This window comes from Myripristis murdjan, chromosome 22 (genome assembly GCF_902150065.1).
Source record: "Myripristis murdjan chromosome 22, fMyrMur1.1, whole genome shotgun sequence".
In the NCBI taxonomy this organism is placed as follows: Eukaryota; Metazoa; Chordata; class Actinopteri; order Holocentriformes; family Holocentridae; genus Myripristis; species Myripristis murdjan.
Genome location: NC_044001.1, coordinates 14373952 through 14395808, shown reverse-complemented (window position 1 = coordinate 14395808; position 21857 = coordinate 14373952). Strand labels below are relative to the sequence as shown.

General features: G+C 40.4%; 2 protein-coding genes across 2 annotated transcripts in view; one reads left to right on the top strand and one right to left on the bottom strand.

The window, feature by feature from the left end:
- Positions 1 to 21615, bottom strand: part of fancm (FA complementation group M) — a 44664-nt gene extending 23049 nt beyond the window's left edge. The window contains exons 1-4 of the mRNA XM_030044168.1: positions 20887 to 21615; positions 20619 to 20791; positions 20429 to 20506; positions 19885 to 20043 (exon numbers count right to left, since the gene is read on the bottom strand). Coding sequence (XP_029900028.1) covers positions 19885 to 20043; positions 20429 to 20506; positions 20619 to 20791; positions 20887 to 21580 — 1104 coding nt within the window. The 5' untranslated portion in view covers positions 21581 to 21615. The remainder of the gene's footprint in view (positions 1 to 19884; positions 20044 to 20428; positions 20507 to 20618; positions 20792 to 20886) is intronic.
- soul3 (heme-binding protein soul3) lies at positions 5287 to 16949 on the top strand. The gene is made up of 5 exons (XM_030044166.1): positions 5287 to 5940; positions 11964 to 12058; positions 13672 to 13813; positions 13968 to 14151; positions 14756 to 16949. Exons 1-5 carry the CDS (start codon positions 5694 to 5696, stop codon positions 14925 to 14927), a joined length of 840 nt encoding a protein of 279 aa, XP_029900026.1. The 5' UTR covers positions 5287 to 5693; the 3' UTR covers positions 14928 to 16949.
- Positions 21616 to 21857: the final 242 nt, after the last annotated feature.

The window sequence follows — 21857 nt, the reverse complement described above, 5'->3', positions numbered from 1 at the left end:
GCGTGTAAATGAGAGTATTTTGTTTCTGAGCTTGTGATACTTGGAAACTAAGAAAGTGGGTTAAAGCAACTACAGGGCACTTTCATTTTGTGCTGATTTTGGCGGCTCCTGGGGTCAAACGTGGGAGTTTTCCAGGAATGAGGACTGGATTTCCCATGAGCAACACCTCCTCGTGTCATGAGGATCTTGATGTGGCCTTGTTTTGAAAGCGAGTGAAAGAAAGACGTCAACATAGCATGCAAGAAGAGACACTGGAGTTTCCATCCTGGACCATGGCTGACCACAGCCAAAGCTCAAAAGTTTGGCTTAGCATCACTAAAAGCGATAACAACACTGCAAAATGCAACACCTGCAGTAGGATATTTTGTGCAGGGGAGGAAGCAGGAAAAAAAACAAAACAAAACACAGTGATGTCTTTGGATTGGGGGCTATGTTCTCGCTGATGGTCTTGTTCGCTTAGCAGGTCATATAGAAGTATCAGTATTTCACTGAGTCTGTTTCATAACCAGTTAAAAACTCCTTGTAGTTGCTTTAAGGGTGAGTCTTAATTTCAGTATGCATGCAAGGAATAAGGATAGAGTGAATGCTAAGCTCTTATTAGGCAGACTCCTCAGTATGCTGATATGAGCAGGGGTCGGAGGAAAGGGATGTGGGGTCAGCACAGGGTTCAGGCTTCATGAATATCACAATGAGCTTCCTGCTGGGTCAGTTCATTTAGAGCTGCACCATGCACAATCAAAGGGTTGACTCATTAGCATCATTTAGTAGATTAGGGTGAAGCAGGCTTGAACAAACTGTTGTACTGTTGGCAGAGCAATGTGCTAATTATTCTATTCTTCAGAACAACCCAAAACCATTAGGCTCCATTTCATTACTTATGAAACCATGTTCACTATGTTTTGTCTTTTTTTTTTTTTTTTTTTTTTAAATTAGCATCCAGGCTGCGATGATTGGAAAATGATGCAGTGGATGTCAAGCTGATTTGGCTCTCTATGGTGACAGGATAACTCATCCAGATGGTCAGTTATATAAGTTCATATAGTTGCTAGTTCAAATACATATGGGGACGCCAACCACAAACCCACACAAACACACACGCATATGTGAAAGGAAAGTAAATAACATACTATACTATTACATTAAATAATCACGAAGTAAGTTCAACTTTATTTCTATGGCACCTCTTCAGCTGTGGTTGCAATGTGCTTCACAATAAGTTACTAGAAAAGTAAGATGGCATAAAACTGTGAATACTAATATCAGAATACTAATGCTGTAAAATGCGATAAAATAGTAAAACAAGGAAACTAATTATTACAAGGAATATGAGCATTTTTTTTCCCTTTCTTTTTATAAATTAAAAAAAATGAAACTAATGAAAGACAGCGTGCATAGAATCAAAACCAGTGGCATAAACACTGAATTACCACTGTAAGAGATCTCCTATGTGCAAAGAATTATAAAATAATGAATGGTAAGTGAAATTATCAAACAACCACTTTACCACAATCCGCAACAACAACAAAGCATAATTTCATCAAAAATGTGACAACAAAGAGAAAACATGGGAAGCAGATATGGTCAGCTCCAGATTATGAGATTAGCAAGAGACAGATTAATGGGGTTGCTTTTTTGTCTATGTAGAATGAGCAGAGAATAATAGACTGACAAAAGAAAACTGTTCCAGTTAAAAGAATGGAAGGCTATAAAGATGAAAAAAAAAAAAAAAAAAAAAAAAAAAAAACAGGGAAAAGAACCTGATTACTCCACTTATAATCACATATGATGGAGACTCAAGTAAAAATACTGAGAATGTTTAGGGCAACATATAATAAACAAGAACAGCACAGACATATTAACAGCCTATGGCTTAAGCCTCTGTAAAATAACAGGAGGAGGATAAATGGTGACAAAAGACAGGGTCAAATGAAGTAGCCTAAACAAATTCACTCTGTGATATTTTGGGGGTAAGATGAAAATAATGCAGATTAATCTATGATTAAACATATCTACTCTATAACAGTACTCAGTATGTAGTATTCATTTTTGGAGAGAATACAAATACACAAGACAGATTTAATCCCAAAGTCTTAAAGTGTGAACGCACAAACAATCAGATCCCTCTGCTTTCAACAGTTTGTGTTTTGAGTTGTCACATTTTTTTTGCAGAGTGACATTCTGCCTAGACCTCACTTCTTTAAAGGGATAATTTGGGGTTGGGGTTAAGGCTAGAGTTCGCATTAGGTTAAGGATTAAATGTACTACATGTAGCATTTTATGACATCACCATATCATTACCACATAACTTGGAGAAATTTGTGTAATTACCGTAAATTAAAGTAACCACTTAGAAGTTCGGCAGCCTCTACAGGCATAGACACAACGTTTTATTCTGACACCAGGCCAGAGTTCACAGGGAAATTGCTGCACAGTTTCACGGCATAAAGGGAGCTCGCTTTATGGCAGAAAACAGGAGGAGGAAGCATCAGAGTGGAGGATGTTTCTCACAAGTACAGATGTTGTAACGAGTGAAAGGCTGGCATGGTCATCATCCTCAGAAAACTGAAGGAGAAATCAAAGTACAGCAACAACTCTTTGTGATGGGACACTACAGGGTTTATGGGAAATGTTGTCACAATGTTGAGAACAGCGATAGCTCTGGTGTGATATAGAGGGTTTCTGGATATCAATGTCATGACTTTCAATGTTGAAAGACCACATCAATAATCATCATATCAATTGCAATAACTCAATCAAATGCTGAGAGTCATAAACATTTTTGAGCATTAAAATCGAAGCCAGCTGCTTAAAGGTGGTAATTATCAGTCAATCTGATTATTAACACCTTAAAACTATCCTCTGTATTTTTTAAACATTGAAATATAAGTTATTAAATTATTAAACAGCTTACTGTAGGCCTACATAGACATAACTTCACAGTCCTGGAAGTCATCAACTTTCAGTGGGAACCCCCACAGTAACGCATTACAACTAATAAGATAATGATATATTGATGATTAAAAATGCTAACGGTAGCACCTTTAAGCTTAGGCATGTAGTGATGAGAGCTGAACTGAGGGCAAGAGGTTAAGAACAAATGTAGGCAACAGAGATCCTCAGAAGTAATGGTAAAACAAACATGGATGTGTTTTTTACAATGTTGGATTTAGGTTGCTATAAGGATATAAGCCAAAGATTCTCAAGAGGGGAGGAGAGGATGAGTGCCAAACACCAACACCATCACAGAGCATGCTCAGTGGGAGGGCTACAGCTGACTGGTTGAGGAGCACGGAGCTAAGTGACGTAGGGAGTCAGTCAAAAAGCCCGTCTGTAGGCAGCTATTAATAACAGAACCTACAGAAAGCTTACTTAAACTCATACATGTGAAAGATGGGAGGGACTTCTGGGTGTGTTGTGTGTGTGCATGTATATGTGAGTCTGTGTCTGTATAAGAGAGGGAAAAAAAACAGGTTGGTCTGCTCAAATGAGTTGCGGAGCATTCCAACATGCAATGTCAAGCCATATGTGGTGAAACCCAATTGTTGTAGGAAGGGCGCTCATTGGATTTGGAGGACTGTCATCAATCGGGGCAGAGACACACATAAAGACAGACAAATATGCAACAGGGGTGTATGAAATCCTGCTGTGAACTGTAAAAAACAAAGGGATAAAAAGCATAAACTCCACTGAAGTAGGTGTAAGGGGGGCTATTAACTGCCCACATTGAACAGTATAGTAGCATGTCTGCACGCAAAAGTGCATCAGTGTATGTGTGTGTACGTCTCTGTATGTGTATATGCAGGGGATTACATAATCTCCTCCCTACTGTACGTGCTTACTGAAGGCTGCCACATGGTGGCTGCCCAGCCGTCACAGCAACAAGGGTCAGAGCAAATCCTGCCTAATCTTCCCACCAGGCACTCAGGTTCTTTTTTTATTAGCCCCAAGCAGTCGGGAGAGTCTGCTGACTGGCATACACGTGATAAAAATAACAATAAACATAAACACAAATGTACACAAGCATGTACACAGCATACATGTAACAGTTATAAAAAAAAATGCATTATTATGAGCAAAAAAGAAGAACAAAGTGCCAGATTGCATGTGTAAAGAGGGATTGAGGGCTTAAGATGATTGTAATGCAATATCATAGCTTACAGTGTATTTTACATTGTGGTAGTAGGTGTCTGCTCATTCCTCTATAGATTATTCCAAGACAAGGGTGGAGCCATACACACACTCCCTCTCCCGCCTGTCATTCTCTCCCTCTGCCAGTATGCTGTCCTGTTGACAATGCAGTCATGTTTTGAAAAGGGACTGGGACAAATAATCAGATAAATACAATGCTATGTATTACTGGAGCAGTGTGTAGCACATAAATGACTTCCAGATGCATTTTCTGTACAGAATGTGAATGTATTTTTAACTGTTGTGTGAATAGAAACTGACATGTGGGATCAATGTGTGGACAGAAACTGTTTTCCCCTTTCTGATACAAGAGGCTACATTTCACAAAATTTCACTTGAGCAGCATTTGGGTACACATCCTACCCTATAGAGTGATTTTTTTTTTTTTTAACGAATTCTGGCATAAAGGTGCAATCACAAAATTAAAGCAGCCTATCCATGGGGAATCAAGTCATCGAATATGGTGTTTAAGAGACAGGTCCATTCCTTCATGTTGAATACAGCTGGGGTTTTTCTAACTTTTTTCATATTCAGGATGTACAAGTTCTCTTTTGTCAAGCAGCGGCTGCCCATTTGTGCCCTTGCGACACTAGCATGAAAGCATATTTTCATTTAAGTATCAAACTGATAAGATGTCTGACATCTTATCAAAAAACAGAATCAAAATAGCGAGATGAAAGCATAATGTTAAAATAATCACACTTTTAACAGAAATTATAGTGAATTAAATTATACAGCAACTACACGATTGCTCATTTGCTGGGTGGAAGCCCCTAAGGACCTTGAAAGGACTTTTGAAATCCAATGTGATACATGGTAAAGGTGCTGCTGGAAACTCATCATCCATGCAGCACTGCTAACTTTGCAGCTGCTGTTCAAGAGCTACAGCGACGGGCAGAAGAATACCATTTAGTTATTGCAATAATTTAATCGTCGTCTGTAAGTCATGGCCCCTCTTGGCTTGATTAAATGTCTGGATTGAGGTTCAGGTGGCTGGAAAGGGGTATTTATCCTCCTGGGCTGGAGGAAGAGGAGGAGGGGGCAGTGGGGGCCCAGAGCGTCACGTGGTTCGCCTTCATCTGCTATAAACATCTCAGTCACCCCGGCCATGGCAAGCAGGCACGCACCGCACGGACAAGGCGACGAGATTAGTTTGCGGTGTGTCGAGGACATTAGCAAATCCTAGCAAACGAATGAGATTATTGTATTCCTATATGAAACCGTGTATGTATATCCATATAGCAACATGCATACTTGCGCCGGGAAATGCAGCCTCCTGCCTAGTTTTTTGACAAAGAAGAAGTAACCGTTAGTCCTAATCCGGACTAGATAACCCAAGGAGATCCAAACAATACATCGGCAAAGATATAAGGCGTTATATCTGGATACGTTCATTCATTCATTGGTGTTTTTTTTATTTTTTATTTATTTATTTTTTTAAAGACACGGCGGTCAGTGTGTCTTATCTGTCCCTTCGCATAGTTAGTAACCCTACAAACTGAGAGATGGACCGAGGCGGCTGCCGATTAAATGGCGGCGGCGGTAGTGAAGCTAACGGGTCGGAACCGGGATCCAGACCCGGGATGATCACGCTGGAGGACCTGGAGTCTTTCACCGAGGACCAGCTGTCAGACTCGGGCAATGGGAGCCTTGAAGAGGAAGGTGAGACGATGGAGGAGGACGAGGACCCGAACCGACTGCTGCACTACTGGCAGGACATAGCGAGGGGACACCAAGTGGAAGTTCCTCAAGGTAAAAAAAAAAAAAAAAAAAAGATAGTGTATATATATATGTACAGTAACCCTCTCAGGTAGAAAACACACTGTCCAGTATATTTCTATTCTTATACCCCCCGTTCTTGTGGTCCACTCGTCTTATTTGGCGTGTAATACAGTGAGAACTCCGTGTGAGAGGTAGCTAACTTATAAACATGGCGATAACAACACTTACTGCAGACATGTTTTAACTAGTCAGTTCACTTGTTTTAACCTCCTATAGGCGTGCCACCATATAGCTAGCGACCTACTTTGGAGGGAGTGAGATCGACAGCCAGTTCCTGCTACAACTATACATTGTCTCTTTCAGTCCAGGCAACATATGCTTCCACTGTAGACAAAACAATAAGCCCTGTTAATGCTTTAAATGTAGAGCAAAGCACGTAAGAACGTATAGAAAAAAGTGTAACTCTCAGCATGTAGGCTAAACTTTCAAGAGTGAAATGAGTGTGAGCAATAAATATGGCGCACACGGACCTTAGGGTGTCCCTGATGTTCCAGGGATGTTTTTCTATATCCCTAGAGAAAAGCGAGGGATAGCTACATTTCACAATTATCTCACTTACTGTAAATTTGCACAATAATGTATAGTTAGTCACAGTATATATATATATAATGCTTCTTAGATGGGTTTATTCGGGACACACTTTTCAAATTAAGGTCTGCTGTCCTATGTGTATCAATTTGCAAGTCCTTTGAATGGAAACATTTGGATAAGCAATGCATGTTAAGATCTAAGAGCCTGCAGCCCTGTCTTCTGTCATGCTTACTGTTGCATACACACACACACACACACACACACACACACACACACACACACACACACACACACACACACACACACACACACACACAGCAAGAGAGAGAATTTTCTCATACTTTGTATGGATACCAATAAAGACTGTAAAGTAAAAAGCCATGGCAGTGATCAGGAGGCAGTTTTCACTCATAAAGTTCACAAAATTGTGGCTAAAAGTCTCTAAGTATGCAGTATTGTTACAGTAAATGGCACTGTCCCCTTATAGTGATAAATATTTAGCCTCTTTCAGTGTTAAAGTAGCCAGCTTCACCAGAACATGAACAGTACAACAAGTTTAAACATACAGTATATCTGACATTTAGTATACAAAGTGGCTGCTTGTTTAACCAAAGGGGAAACAAAGTGTGGAGAGATGTTGAAGCATGTGAGATTAATCTGCTAGAAGTTTATTTATTTATTTATTTATTTATTTATTTATTTTCCGAGGCATGTGGCCTCTATGGGAGTAAATGTTAATTTTTCTCAATTCTATAATTCTGCATTGGCTTTTGTTTTTATTCACTGGGTTGAAGATTGATTTCAAACCCATCTGTTAAGATGAAATGAACAAAGTGTCAAGTGACAGTCAAAGCACTCATGAAGCAGTAATAAATGAGCCACTTTGATTGGATAAGAAATGCATGCATTACAGAGAGATAGTGAGTTTTTTATACTTTGTATTATTATTATTATTATTATTATTATTATTATTATCATTATCATTATTATTATTATTAATTTTCAGTATATCTGGCCACTCCAATTTCTAATCCTTTGTGAACAGAAAAATAGGCTAGATCATACTTCACTCTTGCTATTCAAGAACACACAAAGTTTTGAGTACAGCCCACAGGCAAAATAGAGCAAGTTCCATACGGGATGAAGGGCAGTCTAAATGTCACTTCAGTGATGTTGGATCAAACTGTATTTTGGGGGGAATTTTTTCTTGCCTGCTATAAGCATTAAGTCACGGGGTGTCGTCCGGTATTGTTGTAAATTTGTGGGCATGTAAAGCCCTTTGAGACTGTAAACAGTGATATTGGACTTTAAATAAACTTGAACTTGAAGCTGTATTGAGAAATGACATTTGATGCAATAAAAACCCTTTTATGCAGGCCAGAGGTGCAGGAGATGTCACATTGGTGGAAAGAAAAGTAAAAGAGTGATGACTGGTAGCTATATTGTCAGTGAATAATCCACACTTGGGTTAATTTGATAAAAACAAATAATGCAAAAGAAAAGAAAAAAAAACATTACTTTGCCACTTGATGTACTCAGTCCTTCATAATTACACTGCTGTAACACTGACCCAGTATTTCTTAAGTAAAGGTGTCTTAAGGAACAAGTGTGCAGCCATTATCACCTTCCCAGGATGACTGCTCTCTGGTTACTCTCACTGTTTAGGTCCGGTGTTTTGTTCAATTCTGCTAAATTCACCTTGTTGGCTGTGTGGCTCCAGAGGCCTGTATAGGAGGGGCTTGTCTTGCATTTCTTTTCTTGTTTTGTTGAATTGACTGGATTTGTAACTTGTGCTTGAGGTTTAAGGCTTTCCTCAGAACACTGTGACCCAATCGCCCCTTCACCTCATTTGAAAACAGAGTAGACTGTTGTGATCGAAGCCAAACAAAGTAAGGGAGACCAATCTCCTTGTGCCTGCTCAGTCAGAGGGTCTGCTTATGAATACAAATGAGCAGATTTTCATCCAGAATTACGCCCTGTTCACACCCCAGTGGCAGTGTTTGTGGTGTGTGTATGTCGGTGTCCATATGTCCATGTGTATGTGTTTGCCTGTGTGGCCTACTTGTGTCTGGAATGTGGACGGGGCACATGGGGCTGAACTTCGCAACATCCCATGAGCAGAAAAGGTGGCCTCAAGCAAACCACTCTGGTGTCTGAGTCCGACTATAGCATACAGCTGTCCATAAGGCAGATCTCTCAAAGAAATGTGCACACACATACTTTCTAAAATAGAATGTACCATGCATTTGAAGTGTCAGCATGATTTCATTCTCTTACATGTAATTTTGCATCTGTTCTTATACAAAATGGCATTTTTCTCCTTGAAAAAAATACACATTTCCTTATGCACATAATTCAAACTTTCCACTCTGAAAGCATCACATACTGTTTTTCAGAAAGTACAATTATCACTTATTTTCAGCCATCAATCAAGGATGATTTAGTCAGGTTAAGTGTCGCTTTCCCCCAAATGCTGGGTAGGCCTATAAAATTAAAAAAAAAAAAAAAAAAAAAATCAGTGTCGTAGTAATTTAAACCCACAGTTTCAGTGATTTGATTTGAAAGCACAGGCCGGTCCAGGAGTTGTTCAGCAAGACACAACAACAATTGTTTTTAAGTCTGGAACATTCCAAATAGCTGCTAATCACTGATCTGGGATATACAAATCTGAACAATAGACACATTGAGATAAATTTAACTTTTATTTCTTCCTTACAGCAACAAAATCCCCCAATTTTCCTATGTAACCTGCCCCCTTAAGGTGTAAAAAAAATTCTGCAAATGAAATATCAAACGCAAAGCCCTCTTCAGTAGTTCATCCTGTTTATGATATGCATTTCTCAATGTATTTATGGTCTACTGCTCCCTACTGAGATCGAGTAACACAGACTGTCACATCCTTGTCCCTCTTGCCTCACATTGCAACACCAATTGAGGACTTAGAATGAAATCACTAGCTTGAGCTTTCTGACTCAAAGGGATTAGCTACCTTGCCTGTAATGGTACTGGGGATCTGTTTGCTAAATCCTGCACTTGAGTACTGTAGCTAAGGACATAGGCCACTAAGGGCCAAGCCCACAATAGACGTCTTTGCTCTAATTGGGGTGGGGTGGGTGGGAGGAACAAATGTCCTGCCAAAGATTTCTTTTCAGTTCATCAAGTTATAGAGCTAAGTTTACAGACTCACTGGCAAAGGAGCTAAGACTGTATAGCTGTCTACTTTGAGGCTAAGTTGAAGCATTACTACCAAACAGACACACTTTCTTTTGCTTTAAGCTTTTCCAGCCCATGCAATCTAGTAGCATTATAAGGGAGACCTTCACTAACACAAACCATAGGATTTTACGCCCTTCTAACCAAATTCTGCTAGAAACAAAAATTATACTGTTCTTTGCTAAGTATGTTTACAAAGGCTCATTGCAAAGTTGAGGTCAGAGGGGAAAATACCATCAACTTTTAAACAAGAGGTTGATGGATGGTACTTGCAGGCTGTGATTCTTCAAAAAGCACTATTCAACAACTGTTACTTTAGGATTTGTTTACACCAAAATAAATGACAACAAAGCTGAAAACGGACCATTTCTTAAGCTTCCTTACTCAATATTGAAGAATAAAGTAGAGTGCCTTAGCACGCAACAACAAACAAACTAAGCAGCAGTATGCTTACTGCAAATAACACAAACCCACTCCGAGGCAAGCTGATTTTGCTCCTTCAATAATCTATTGTGACAGGGCTGGCATTTCTCCATTTTTACAGTGTGTCTGAAGCAGATTAGTTGCAAACAACGAGTATGCCCTTTTTCTGCTATCTGTTCCCATAAAACAAATTTTTCCCTGACTGTACTCAGGAGTCTCATGACAAACGACTGTTAACAAAACAGGTTAGTCAACACTTGAAGCTTTGCATGCACATGGGAGGAATAAGCTACTCTGGGAATGCATGCAATATATCCATGGTCCTACAAGCAAACTGAGTTTTGGTTGAACTAATAAACATTGCCCGTGAAAACACAATTGCCAAGGTTGACAAATTCAGGACAGTTTTCTGTCAATTTCAGTGGCAAGCTGTCCCCTACTGAGTTAGGCTAACTGGTAAAGGATCGAAGGTTGTTGTTATTGAAATGAAGATAAAGTATCTGCGCTCTCTCCTGGATGTAACCATACATGAGAAAGACCACCTAATTTGGTACACACATACACCTCCAACCATAGCTTAGTTCGTAGGTACATGAGTGATCTGGATACCATAGACCAGTCTTACTTAGCTGTCCCCAATGGTATTGATTAACAAAATGTGATGGGATAAGCTATGGTTGACCCTTCTGCATTTGTGCATAGTCACGCTTTCACAAAGTCAAATATTTCCATTATATAACCTGACAATGAAGGCATCATCCTTCCGGAGGGCAAACTGTGTGATGCTGCATGTATGTGAGAGCGTTGTGGATAAGTAGCAGTGCAAAAGAGGACACATAATGTAGGACCAAATATCGCTCACTCACTTTTAACCAACAAGGCCCACACTGGATTCATTTTTAACATCATCAAGGGAAGCATAATGCCTACCACAGATGGACTACATTTGAATTTCCTCTGATAAAAGTTACATTAAAATATAGGCTATTTGCACTAGTATTATAGTCACCATAACCATTTTCAACAGCCAAGAGCCTTGATGCTACTCCTGCATCACTGGCAAACAGCTGGCCAGAGGTAGGCTGTATTAGGCAAATCAGATCTGAACTTCAGGACGTTGTATGTTTAAAAAAAAGTTTGCTTTTTCTCAGCTTCTTTATTATATAAAATCATAGCTAAATACAGTAGCAAGATACATTATTGGCACTCAAAAAGCTATGTAAAGCTCATGAAGGAGAAGAGGAGACTGCAAGTACAGTGCAGTATTTCCGAAACACTGATAATACCAGTCTATACCTGGCCTTGGGCAGCTTTAGCCAGTTGCCTCTCCATCAGTTCTAATAAACATCACTATGTGGCATCCCGGCACAGTGCCCTGCCTGTCTGCCAGGCCCCCAGAGATCAGCCTTGTGTCACACAAATGACATGCACTGCCTGCCAGCAGATTATCATACATGAGGATGTTTTGTCCAAACTGGAGACTGGAGGCCACATGAGTAGATATAATGTGAAGGGAGTAAAGTTGTATTGAAGGATGTATGCTGTAGGTTTGTAAATATTGCATCACAGGTCAGAGATAACTTGATAAGTTTTAGTTAGTGCAGGTGGTGCAAGTAAGAAATGAACATGCTTGCTTCTCTTACAAGGTCAAATGTCCACTTTGTCTGCAAGTATGCAGTCAAAGTTGACTGGCCAGTGTCCAATATAGATGACATCTAGAAACACATGCGTATGTACAGACTAGTACCAGACTGTTGTTTAGTTTACTCAAGAATCAAGCATTACTCAAGCACTGCTCAATTCAACTATTATTTGTTTTTCAACAGATATGTCTCAACCCATCCAACAGCTGACCAGTAATAACCAGGGACGCTCTCAGAGAGAACACATCCCTTTTACCCTTATCGCCCGCAAAGAAAAGGTAAGTCTGTCTGACTCAAACTATCTCTGCCATTTGTTTCAGTTCTACATGAAAAGGGAAGACTGGCCAAATCAGTAAACGATGATCTAGTGTAAGTTCATCATAGTGAGGCATATGTCTGCACCAGGGACTAAATCAACACCTTTCTTGACAATACAAGTCAGAGAGAGGGAATAGAGTAGTAGTGAGACAGAGAATTCCAGTTTACTCTGCAGGACTGCTAGGATAGCTAACAGATGCAGGCATTGCACAGAAAAAGTAAATTGGAACAGAACTGGAGAAGCTGATGAAATTAAATGTTCTCTTTGAGGAAACAAATTGTTCCAGAACTTGTCCTGCTGTTCTTCGTAAATCTGATACTGCCAGTTGTTAGTTCATGTCAGGTCAGCTGTTGACTTTAAACTGAACATCTGTGAGTGAGTGTGTGTGTGTGTGTATGTGTGTGTCTATATATAAGTGTATGTAAGTATGGTGGTCATAACAACCTATTTCGAGGGTCTGGGAGATTTATTCAATTTGCTATCATATCCAAGAGCAAACTTTCCTCTGTGCAGAGATGCACACAGTTCACATATCCATGTATTTAAAGCCAAGGACCACCCACACACATCTCATCTCACTAAAGCTAAGGATACTACAGCTAAGACAAACAAAACAGGCCTCTTAAAAGACAGACACAAACAAAGAGCATGACCACTCATACAATACCACTGTTGTGACTACGAGTCAGCTTTTCATTTTTGACAAAGCAAGGACAATTCCGTCACCCCATACAATAACCCGCTTAAACTCCCTAGAGGAGCATATAAATAAAAGAGGGCTAATTGGTTTAACTTGAGTTAATTAGTTCATTCGTCTCAGGTTAAACAAAGACGGCACCTATTCTTAGAACACCGACTCTATACTTTGTGTTGTTTCAGGCCTTGTATAGAGAACACACTTTGACAGCAATTAGCAAGCAGTAGCTCCCATAGCCCGAGCTTTAATGGGTCTCAAAGTGTTCTGCAGAAGACCTGGTAGTCTTAGAAACTTGGAAACACCATAAATGGGGCTAGGCAATATGGAAAAAAAAAAAAAATATCACAATAACTTTGACCAACTACCTCAATATCGATATTATGACAATGGCAGGGATGACTGTTGGTGCTTTCATGAGTTTTTCACGCGCAACAGATTTTTGATTAATAATCATTAATAATGTGGATATGATGACCGAGCAAGTAGGTAACGCGAAATAACAGGCAAATTACTGCAATGCAGCCTTAAAACCAGGAAAAAACAACAGAGGCCATAGTCACAGTACTGTGATCTCCAAAATCTTAGATGGTATCAAGTATCATACTGCAATTTTGATGTAATATAGATATAGCCTATTTTGCCCAATCCTAGTCATGAATGATAAATATTTTACCATGTTGAGGAGTTATTTTTCTCACATCTCACAACGGTTAGGCTTATATCAGTAGTATCATAGATTTATTACAATGGAGGATATTGCAGTATTCAGTTTCGTTAAAAAAAAAAATCTGTTTTTAAAATATAATCTCAAGGTATGCAAGTCTTATCCTAGTCCTCTCTTTTTTATCTTATCATCAATGTGTGTGCTTTTCCAGTGCGGGGACGTGCTATATGAGAAGCGCCACTATGAGAAAGGCCACTGGGCTTGCATCACAGTGCGTGAGGACACCTATGAACAGAGCATCTGCTACGGCTTCATGAGGATAATGAGATACATCTGCCAGCAGAACTCTTTAGGTGAGTCCACCAATAATGCAAAATTTAACACACATATTTGATGTCTTGCGTAATCACTGTTCAGTTTTATTTGCCATAAACCCAACAGAACAAAAATCAATATCTCTCTCAACATTTTTCAACAATAAGATTTTCTTTCCATTGACATTTTTAGGTGAATACCTGGGCATGACGCTGCCCATCGTCACAGTAGTGCACACAGATGAGAGCCATTCCGTGATCTCCCATGACGTCACCGTAGCCTACTACCTTCCCACAAACCACCAGGCCCAGCCCCCACAACCTTTGGACAGCGATATCATCATCGAGGTCTGGCCTGCCACCATTGTATACGCAAGGTCAGTGGAGAACAGCAGAAACATTACTACCACCACCACAAAACACTACAGGAGTGTACCGATTTTGTACCAAAACTGAAAAACCACAGTTCTTTTCACCAAACTGTGCATGTGTGGTGAAACATTTTTCTTTCCTCACCACAGATCTTGCATGTTAAGTTTTGATTTTTGAACGTAGAACATCACTTTTCATTGATTAGACCTAATAACTTACATTTCCAGAAGCAGTATATATAGGCACTCTGTTGCTTTGTTCCACAACCTTTACCGAACCCAGGCACAGTCCCCATTCATCATTTTGTGTTCATTTGTTGGAAATTAAATTTTAAATGAAAAAGTAATGACTCGAATTCTGAGTCAGTTCAGTTTATTCAACCAAAACTACGACACAAACGAAATTGTTGCCTAAAAACCACAGCACAAAACAGTGAAAAAAGGTGAATCATTACACTCGCCCTCTCCCAGTTCGCACTGATCTTGATCAATGAGCAAACACCTTAAGACAATCTGACAGCACGCAGATGTATCACTATAGCAAGAATTAGTGATTGGCATGGACACTGGAAATTGATCTTGCTCTTGCATCATCCCCCCCTTCTCTCAGGGCCTTTACTGGAGCCACTAATGAAGTGACCATCATCAATCAGCTCAACACCATGGCGGAGGTGCTGGACTCTCCGGGTGTGTGCGTCGGTGATTCTTTCATTGTGGCTGGCTACACCAACCCTGCTCACAGCAACCGTCAGAATGAGATCTGGTTCCTTGAGCGGCAGTGAGGGAGGAGCAGAGCCAGCAGCAGCAGCCTCTCTTTGACCTTTGAACCCCCATAAGACTCCCATAACTTTGCCCCTCCCTGTCCAGCTTTGCTCAGCTTACAGCCTGAAGTATAACATCTTCTGTAGTTGCTGCCTCTACCCCAAATGACTACTAGCCTGTTACACTCCAGACCAGCCAGGGCTCACAACAGTCATCACCTCATCTAGCCTCTAAGTGAGTGAATGTTAGTTTTAAGACTCATCCGTAAGCTATCTGACCCATACAGACTAAGCTAAACTGCAGCTCTACTGTCACAGAAAGTTCATTTTGATTACTGCTCCAGTCACACAGGAAAACAGCTACTTGCTTTGACAGAAATGGAATATTGCCCTGATAACAACTACAAACAAACATTTCTGTCTTTAGCATAAGCTAGGCAATGGTCTGTTCTTATCAGTTATGAAGGGGCAGGCAGATAAACAACGTCTTAACCAGGAGGAGGAACTGGTTACCTGAGAAGCCATAAAATAGGCTTTACAAAGTTAGATGCAAAGTAGGTGGCACGAATTTAGAAAAAGCAATGACACCTTCACGTGTAAAATACTAAGCAAATCTGCTTTTATAATAAGCCAACAACATGAATGTATGGATACAGGGAGAGGGTAAAGATAACTCTCACATTTCTACAAACCAAAACCTGAAAAATCCGCTGACTTTACTGCTGAATGACAATCAAAAGTACTGACTGCATTTGTCATTTTCTCTCAAGAAAATGGCACTAGTTAATGCATTCCTCATGTTTCAGGTCTTGTTCACACTCAGAAATAGACACTTAGACATGCATATACCTCGTTCTCTTGCTCTTTCTACTTAACTGCTCTATGTCAATGTTAGTGAGTACTGTACGTGTGCACTACTGTACCTGCAAATTACCACTACTGCTGAGTAGAGACAACGCAACCAAGAAAAGACATGCTGTAGAGCGCAGAGAGCATATTACTGTACTGTGATACTACTCAGTTGCTGTCGGTTTTTAAATAGCGGAAAGGTCATTTCTGTTTTATTTTAAACTGTTTTAATGTTCTATCACCAATTCAAGGAAAATCTATAAGTCCAAGAGCAGAAGAAGAGAAAGGAAGTATTTTTTATCTTCAGTATGTTTTAAAATTAAACAAACCAAGGATCACTTCAGATAAATGTTGTCAACTACAGTTACTATGAGAAAGTTCATCAGTTTTGTCTTAAAGGAGGATACAGCACATCAGCGTAGTAAAGTAGCTTTGAGAAAGCCAGTCAAAAGACGGTGGCTGCACCCACTGAGACAGGAACTGCACGTTGCCAAATTATCACTGCGTGAAGGCTCGTCCATAAGTTCAGTAAACAAACAAACAAAGACACAAACAGACAAACACCGTACACCCAGCAATTACAGCCAGTCAATCTGTGTCTATTCAGTATGTATGAAAGCAATGTTGTGACTATTTTCTACTAAAAGTGCAAATAGTCTGTACATTTGTAAAGTTAATTACACAAGAGGTTGCACCAGAACAGGCATGTCCTGTGGTAGTGCTTGAGGCCTATTGAATATATGTAAAATTAAAGGGAAAATCAGCCCAATTAACAAAAACTGTGTTTCCACATATTTAAACATAAATTGAGAGATAAATGTTAGTTTTAGGCTGGACACTTGCCATGTCAAGTGAAACTTCCGGTCATTAACATCTGAAGAACTGACTTTGCTTTAAACGGCTGTAGATAAAGAAGCTTTGTGGCAACTGCAGGCAAGCAGGCACTTGTAAAACCATGGTGAATTTGGGTTGATTTTTCTATAAGAGCATGGTTATTTGGGAACATCCAGTTAGAAGATTTTTTTTTTTCTGTTTTCCACTTTTGCTTATGTTTTCAGTGTTTTGTAAAAGTGTGCTGTACTGTGAACATCTAACTGAGTCCAACAGCAAGAGCTACTGTGGTTTTCTTTGTTTTGTTCAATATAAGATTCTTGTTTCCTTACTTTTGAAAAAATAAAATAATATTGAATTTTACTGGATGTACCATTCTGTGGTGGAAATGCATCATCGATTTCAGTGATGTGCTGTTTCAGCTCTGCTTGAATTCCTTTAAATCCACTCTAAAGCGCTGGTGCTTTCATCAATGGAAAGCTCTGCACTGCAGCTGTGACACATGGCTGCAGTCGTAGTGATGCAACCATATATTGGTGTGTATGACTGATACTGTAGATGAGTCATGATAAGTCAGTTATAGCAGCATAGGATCCATGCTCCTACATATCATCCTGGCTTCCACTGGTACATGTTTCTATTAGTATCACTACAGCAAAGGCTTAAAAGGACACTATTTGATCCTACTATGGGGGCACGATGATCTACAAATAATGACTGTTTGTGAGGAAGGTCACCTCACAGACTATAAAATAAACTGCAACCACCAACTGTAAGTGGCATATTATTTGTTTTGTTCTTCACTGATTTATTCTTCTTTAAAAACTAAACAACAAAATTATATAAGACTGTGTGGCAGAAAACACATCAAAACCAGTGCAAGGGGCTCTGCTTTGCAGCCTAACAAGCTGTTTGGAGGTGCTTATACCAAGCAGCAACTATACTTACTGTGGCGAATGTGGCTAAGGGCTATTATTTACTTCATGAGATCAAAACACAGGGCAAAGAAAAGGAGTTACACCCAATTTTGTCAGGAAACATATACCATAGTATATTCTCCCCTACAGGAGGAAGAACTGGGGCTCAGTTACTAGGGCACAGTAACTTGATGAGCTCTCACACCAGAGACACTGTAATATCAGAGGACAGCATACTATACAGTATACATTATATTACCGTCTCATGGGAATATTATACAACAAGCAGATGGGAGGCCTCCAGTGTTTTATTCAAAGGCACAAATTATTAACTTGAGCTTGGGCCAGTAATATTTTTACAGCTTTACAGATGCAGCAAAAAATAAACAGACAATGAAGTATCCTACTATTAAAATAAGAAAATAATAGAAAAATCAGTGTCTGTGAGACCATCTGAGAGATCTGTTTTTTTTTTTTTTTTTTAACAATTCTTTATTTACCGTGGGATAACCCCTTGAGATGCAGCATCTCGTTTCCAAGGGGGTCCCACATAAAAACAAGAAACAGTAACAAGCAGCACAATCCAAAGAACAAAAAGACAAAATAAAATAATAAGTAACAAACAAGACAAAGACAACACTTAACTACTTAACTGGTTCTCAGCTTGTAAAGACTCTTAAACTTCAAATAAGCTCACCTGATTTAAAAATAAATAAATAAATAAATTCTGCATAGACAGAAGAGTGTAGATTGATAGGGAATGCCACTACAATTAAAAGCCTGATTTACACTCCCTGGTTCCACTACAGACTGCAACACAGCGTGTTAACAGAGCGACAGGTGCCTCAGCAGTGGCTCGGACACAATAGCTTGGTTTAAAGTTCAATCAATATCGTTTTTTAAAGACAGCTACCAATTCTGCTTACTTGGTTTGTTTTGTTCTGTTTTGTTTGTCTGTTTTTCACAGCTGCTGATAGCCAATATTTTGTGCTGATATTCAACATCTTTACATTGTAAAATGAATTACTATGCAAAAGAACAACAAAAACTCCACAAGACTACATATCCAATATTAAAAAACAGCCATGACTAAGAAACTCTGCTCCCAAAAGGAGCAAAAGGGCTAGCAAACATAAAAGTGATCCCACATCCTGTTTGGGTAACTGGTTCATTTTTCTGATTTGCCCAACAATCAGTCAGTTCAGCCTGAATGACCGCAGCAGCATTCATTTTAGACCCCAAGCACAAGGTTGTCTCGACTCAACATCCTCTCACGGCCTCTGGGACCAACACTGAGAGGTCAAAGCACCGACTGGGATTCAATTAATCAGCTCCTGCATGCAATGTCTAGTCAAATCAACCGCTTTCAAGGGAGGGCAATGAGAAATGGAGGTTAATTAATAGGTTGCGGACAGCTTCCTATGGTTCAGGGGAAACGGCGAGAGATGAAAGTCAATTAAAAATAGTGAACATACGAGCAAAGAAAGCCACTATTAAGAGAAAATCCAAAAGGAGAAAACAGAGAAGACAGCAGAGAAGCAGAGAAGGTAAAAATCGTTATTCATCAAACATATGAGGACCTATGGGGAATATCATACAAGAGGGCTAGTCTTTCAACAGCAGCTGTGAAATTCCAGCTGTCAAGCCAGTTGAGACAGATTAGGCTGAGGTTTAGCTGCATACCTACAAATACAGTACAGACAGGGCATGGTGGCTCCATTAATGAAGACCAACTCATGGCAACCAGAGCACCTAGGGTTCCTCTAATGAACCAGACTTGTTTCGTCTGATTAATAACCATACATAAAGAGAGACAGACCACAGAGCACTCTTGGATTCCATTTTTTCCACGCCTCAACCTATCCACTATCAGCGGTCCTAGTAAGAACCAACGCGGTGAGGGAAATGAAATGTGACGTTGAGGAAGGTTCCTGACATGAAAAGGATTTTCATTGTGGAAGAGCGGAGAATTTTGCACTGGAGAGGCAAACAATGACCACAAGATGGCAGCAAAGCACCAAAAATAAATGTCCTATGATGAGGTCCTTCCAAATCCAAACAGTATCAGTGGAGGTAAATTTAAATGTGACTTTTTGTCAACATTTGTGTGTGCATGTCAGTGCGTTTGCATCCTTATTACTAATAGGATGCCAACAGAATAAGGGAATGTCATATGTAAGGAAAAGTTGATTAAAATGAGAATTAATATGCATAATACTATTATACTCTACTGCCATTATACTGAAAACAATGAAATCCTGTCTTGGTGCTTCAGGTAGCCCAGAGATTGACTTCTTTTCAAACCCCTTCATCTCTGACCTCTGCCTTAGACTTTCACCTGCAAAACCAAACAAACTTTACAAAAAAAGGCATGAGCCTACCTGCACATAGCGTGCCTGGTGAGCAGCAAGGGTCTCACCAAGAGGAACCACCACCTTTTCCACGCTGCGTTGGTGGGAATACGCCTGGATGTCTGGGCTCTCATCTGAACGCAACTCAATGTGGGAGATCAACAGATTGGAGATGACTTGCTGCACCGACTATAGGGATGGAGGAGCCAGTAGCAGCAACAAGGATGAGAAATGAGACAGAGGAGCAGTTAGAGAAGTTTTTTGAAGGCCATATTCAACCTTACATCACAAACAGTGTTATACTGAACAGTCAAATATGTCCTCACTGACTCATGCTGTTAATATCATGATAAGAGACTAAATATTATCTGGGATCTTAAATATCATAACATCCTGTTACGATGTAAGTATTGTGCTTTCCTGGGTTTATAGGCTGCATTACCACAGAGAGCTGCTATTTTCTGAACTTATTCCACTGCTGTGGCAGGCCACTTTTCCTGTGTAAATAATAGTAAACAAAAAATAGCCAGACAGGGTGACAAAAAAAAACACTGACAAACACACTAGCACCCACCCTGGTGTCTCCACCTGGAGTGGCACTGAGCGCCAAGATGCGGAACTGCCTCGTCTGACTGCCAAGCTGTCTCACCACCTGAGGAAAGAGGAGAAAAGCAGATGCAACTACATGAGCTTTGTGACTATGCTGGGAGGGCGCTGGGAGGGAGCTGGGAGCACATTCAGGAAGGAACGACCTGACACTGTACCTGACAGTAGGCATGGTTGCCCAGCGCCTTGTGGGCCTCATCGATTACCACACACTTGACCTGCAGGGCTGGGCATGTGTCTCTGGACAGGTCGTTCACCATCACCTGAGGGGTGAGGAAGAAGACACGCTTCGACCTCCACAGCTCCTGCCTCTGCCCCGCTGCTGTGCTGCCTGGTGATCAGATGCCAGACCAAGTAGTTTTTAGTGACAAGTGACAAACAGAAAATATGGAACCGCATTAGTCACTTACACGATCAGCATCATACCTGTCAGCTCGGCCATGTGTGTCTGTGGGATGCCCATCACTTTATAACAGGCCTCAATCTGTTGTGCCACAAGGGGTTTGGTGGGAGCCATGAATACAATCTTGCCTGATGGGTACCAGCGATAGAAGTTGTACATGACCACAGAGGCTATAAAGGTCTTTCCCAAACCAGTGGGTAGACACACCAGGGTGTTTTGGAACAAGGCAGTCTCTGATATCTTCAGCTGATATTCCCTGATGGGATAGTTGGTGGGATAGATCCATACCTTAGCTGACGAGCTGTCAAAGCCAGGGAAGTCTGGATAGCACCGTCCACCTGACGGAGTGGGAGAGAGGCTGGTGTGCACTATTTCTAAGGGGTTGTTATCTTGCACAAAGTTTGCACCAAGTTCCAGAGTCTTTTCAGCTTCATATACAGCGACCAGCATCAGGTCATCATCATCTTCCTCTTCATTATCGACCGACACAGGTTCCTCTATCCTCACCTCTGATGTGCTGGCTGACCCCTGACCAGTTCCACCCCACAGAGAGCTGCGAGGCGGAGGCTGTGCTTTAGCCACGGGGTCGCCTAGGGTCGCTCTGCGCTGGCCAGTGGCTGCTTTCTTGCCGGTCGTTTTGGGCTGAACAACCTTGTTTTGAGACAAGGATGCGCCCCAACTCTGGAACAAAGTCCTCTGATTTGCACCACTGCTCATTTTGACCGGCCGTGGTGCTCAATGCTAAGCAAAAGACGTCCATGTGACGAGCGGCAACATTACGAAATGAAAAAAAATATATAAACACTGTTTTACTTCCGCCAACGTTGTATTTCAAAATATAAAAACGTGAAATAACGAATTTATTCCAGAATAATTCAAATGACCTTAATTGGCTTTCTGTTGTTTTTTTTTTAGTTATATAGTTTTTATAGTGATGTACTCAACTAAAATATTGATTTATATTAGCACTTATTAATCCACACTACTATAATTC

What these genes read in the sequence shown, in the direction of transcription:
- soul3 (XM_030044166.1), top strand. Translation starts at nt 5,694, where the DNA reads ATGGACCGAGGCGGCTGCCGATTAAATGGCGGCGGCGGTAGTGAAGCT. An exon ending in TTATCGCCCGCAAAGAAAAG is followed by an intron (nt 12,059 to 13,671) that starts GTAAGTCTGTCT and finishes GTGCTTTTCCAG; the next exon opens with TGCGGGGACGTGCTATATGA. An exon ending in GCCACCATTGTATACGCAAG is followed by an intron (nt 14,152 to 14,755) that starts GTCAGTGGAGAA and finishes CCCTTCTCTCAG; the next exon opens with GGCCTTTACTGGAGCCACTA.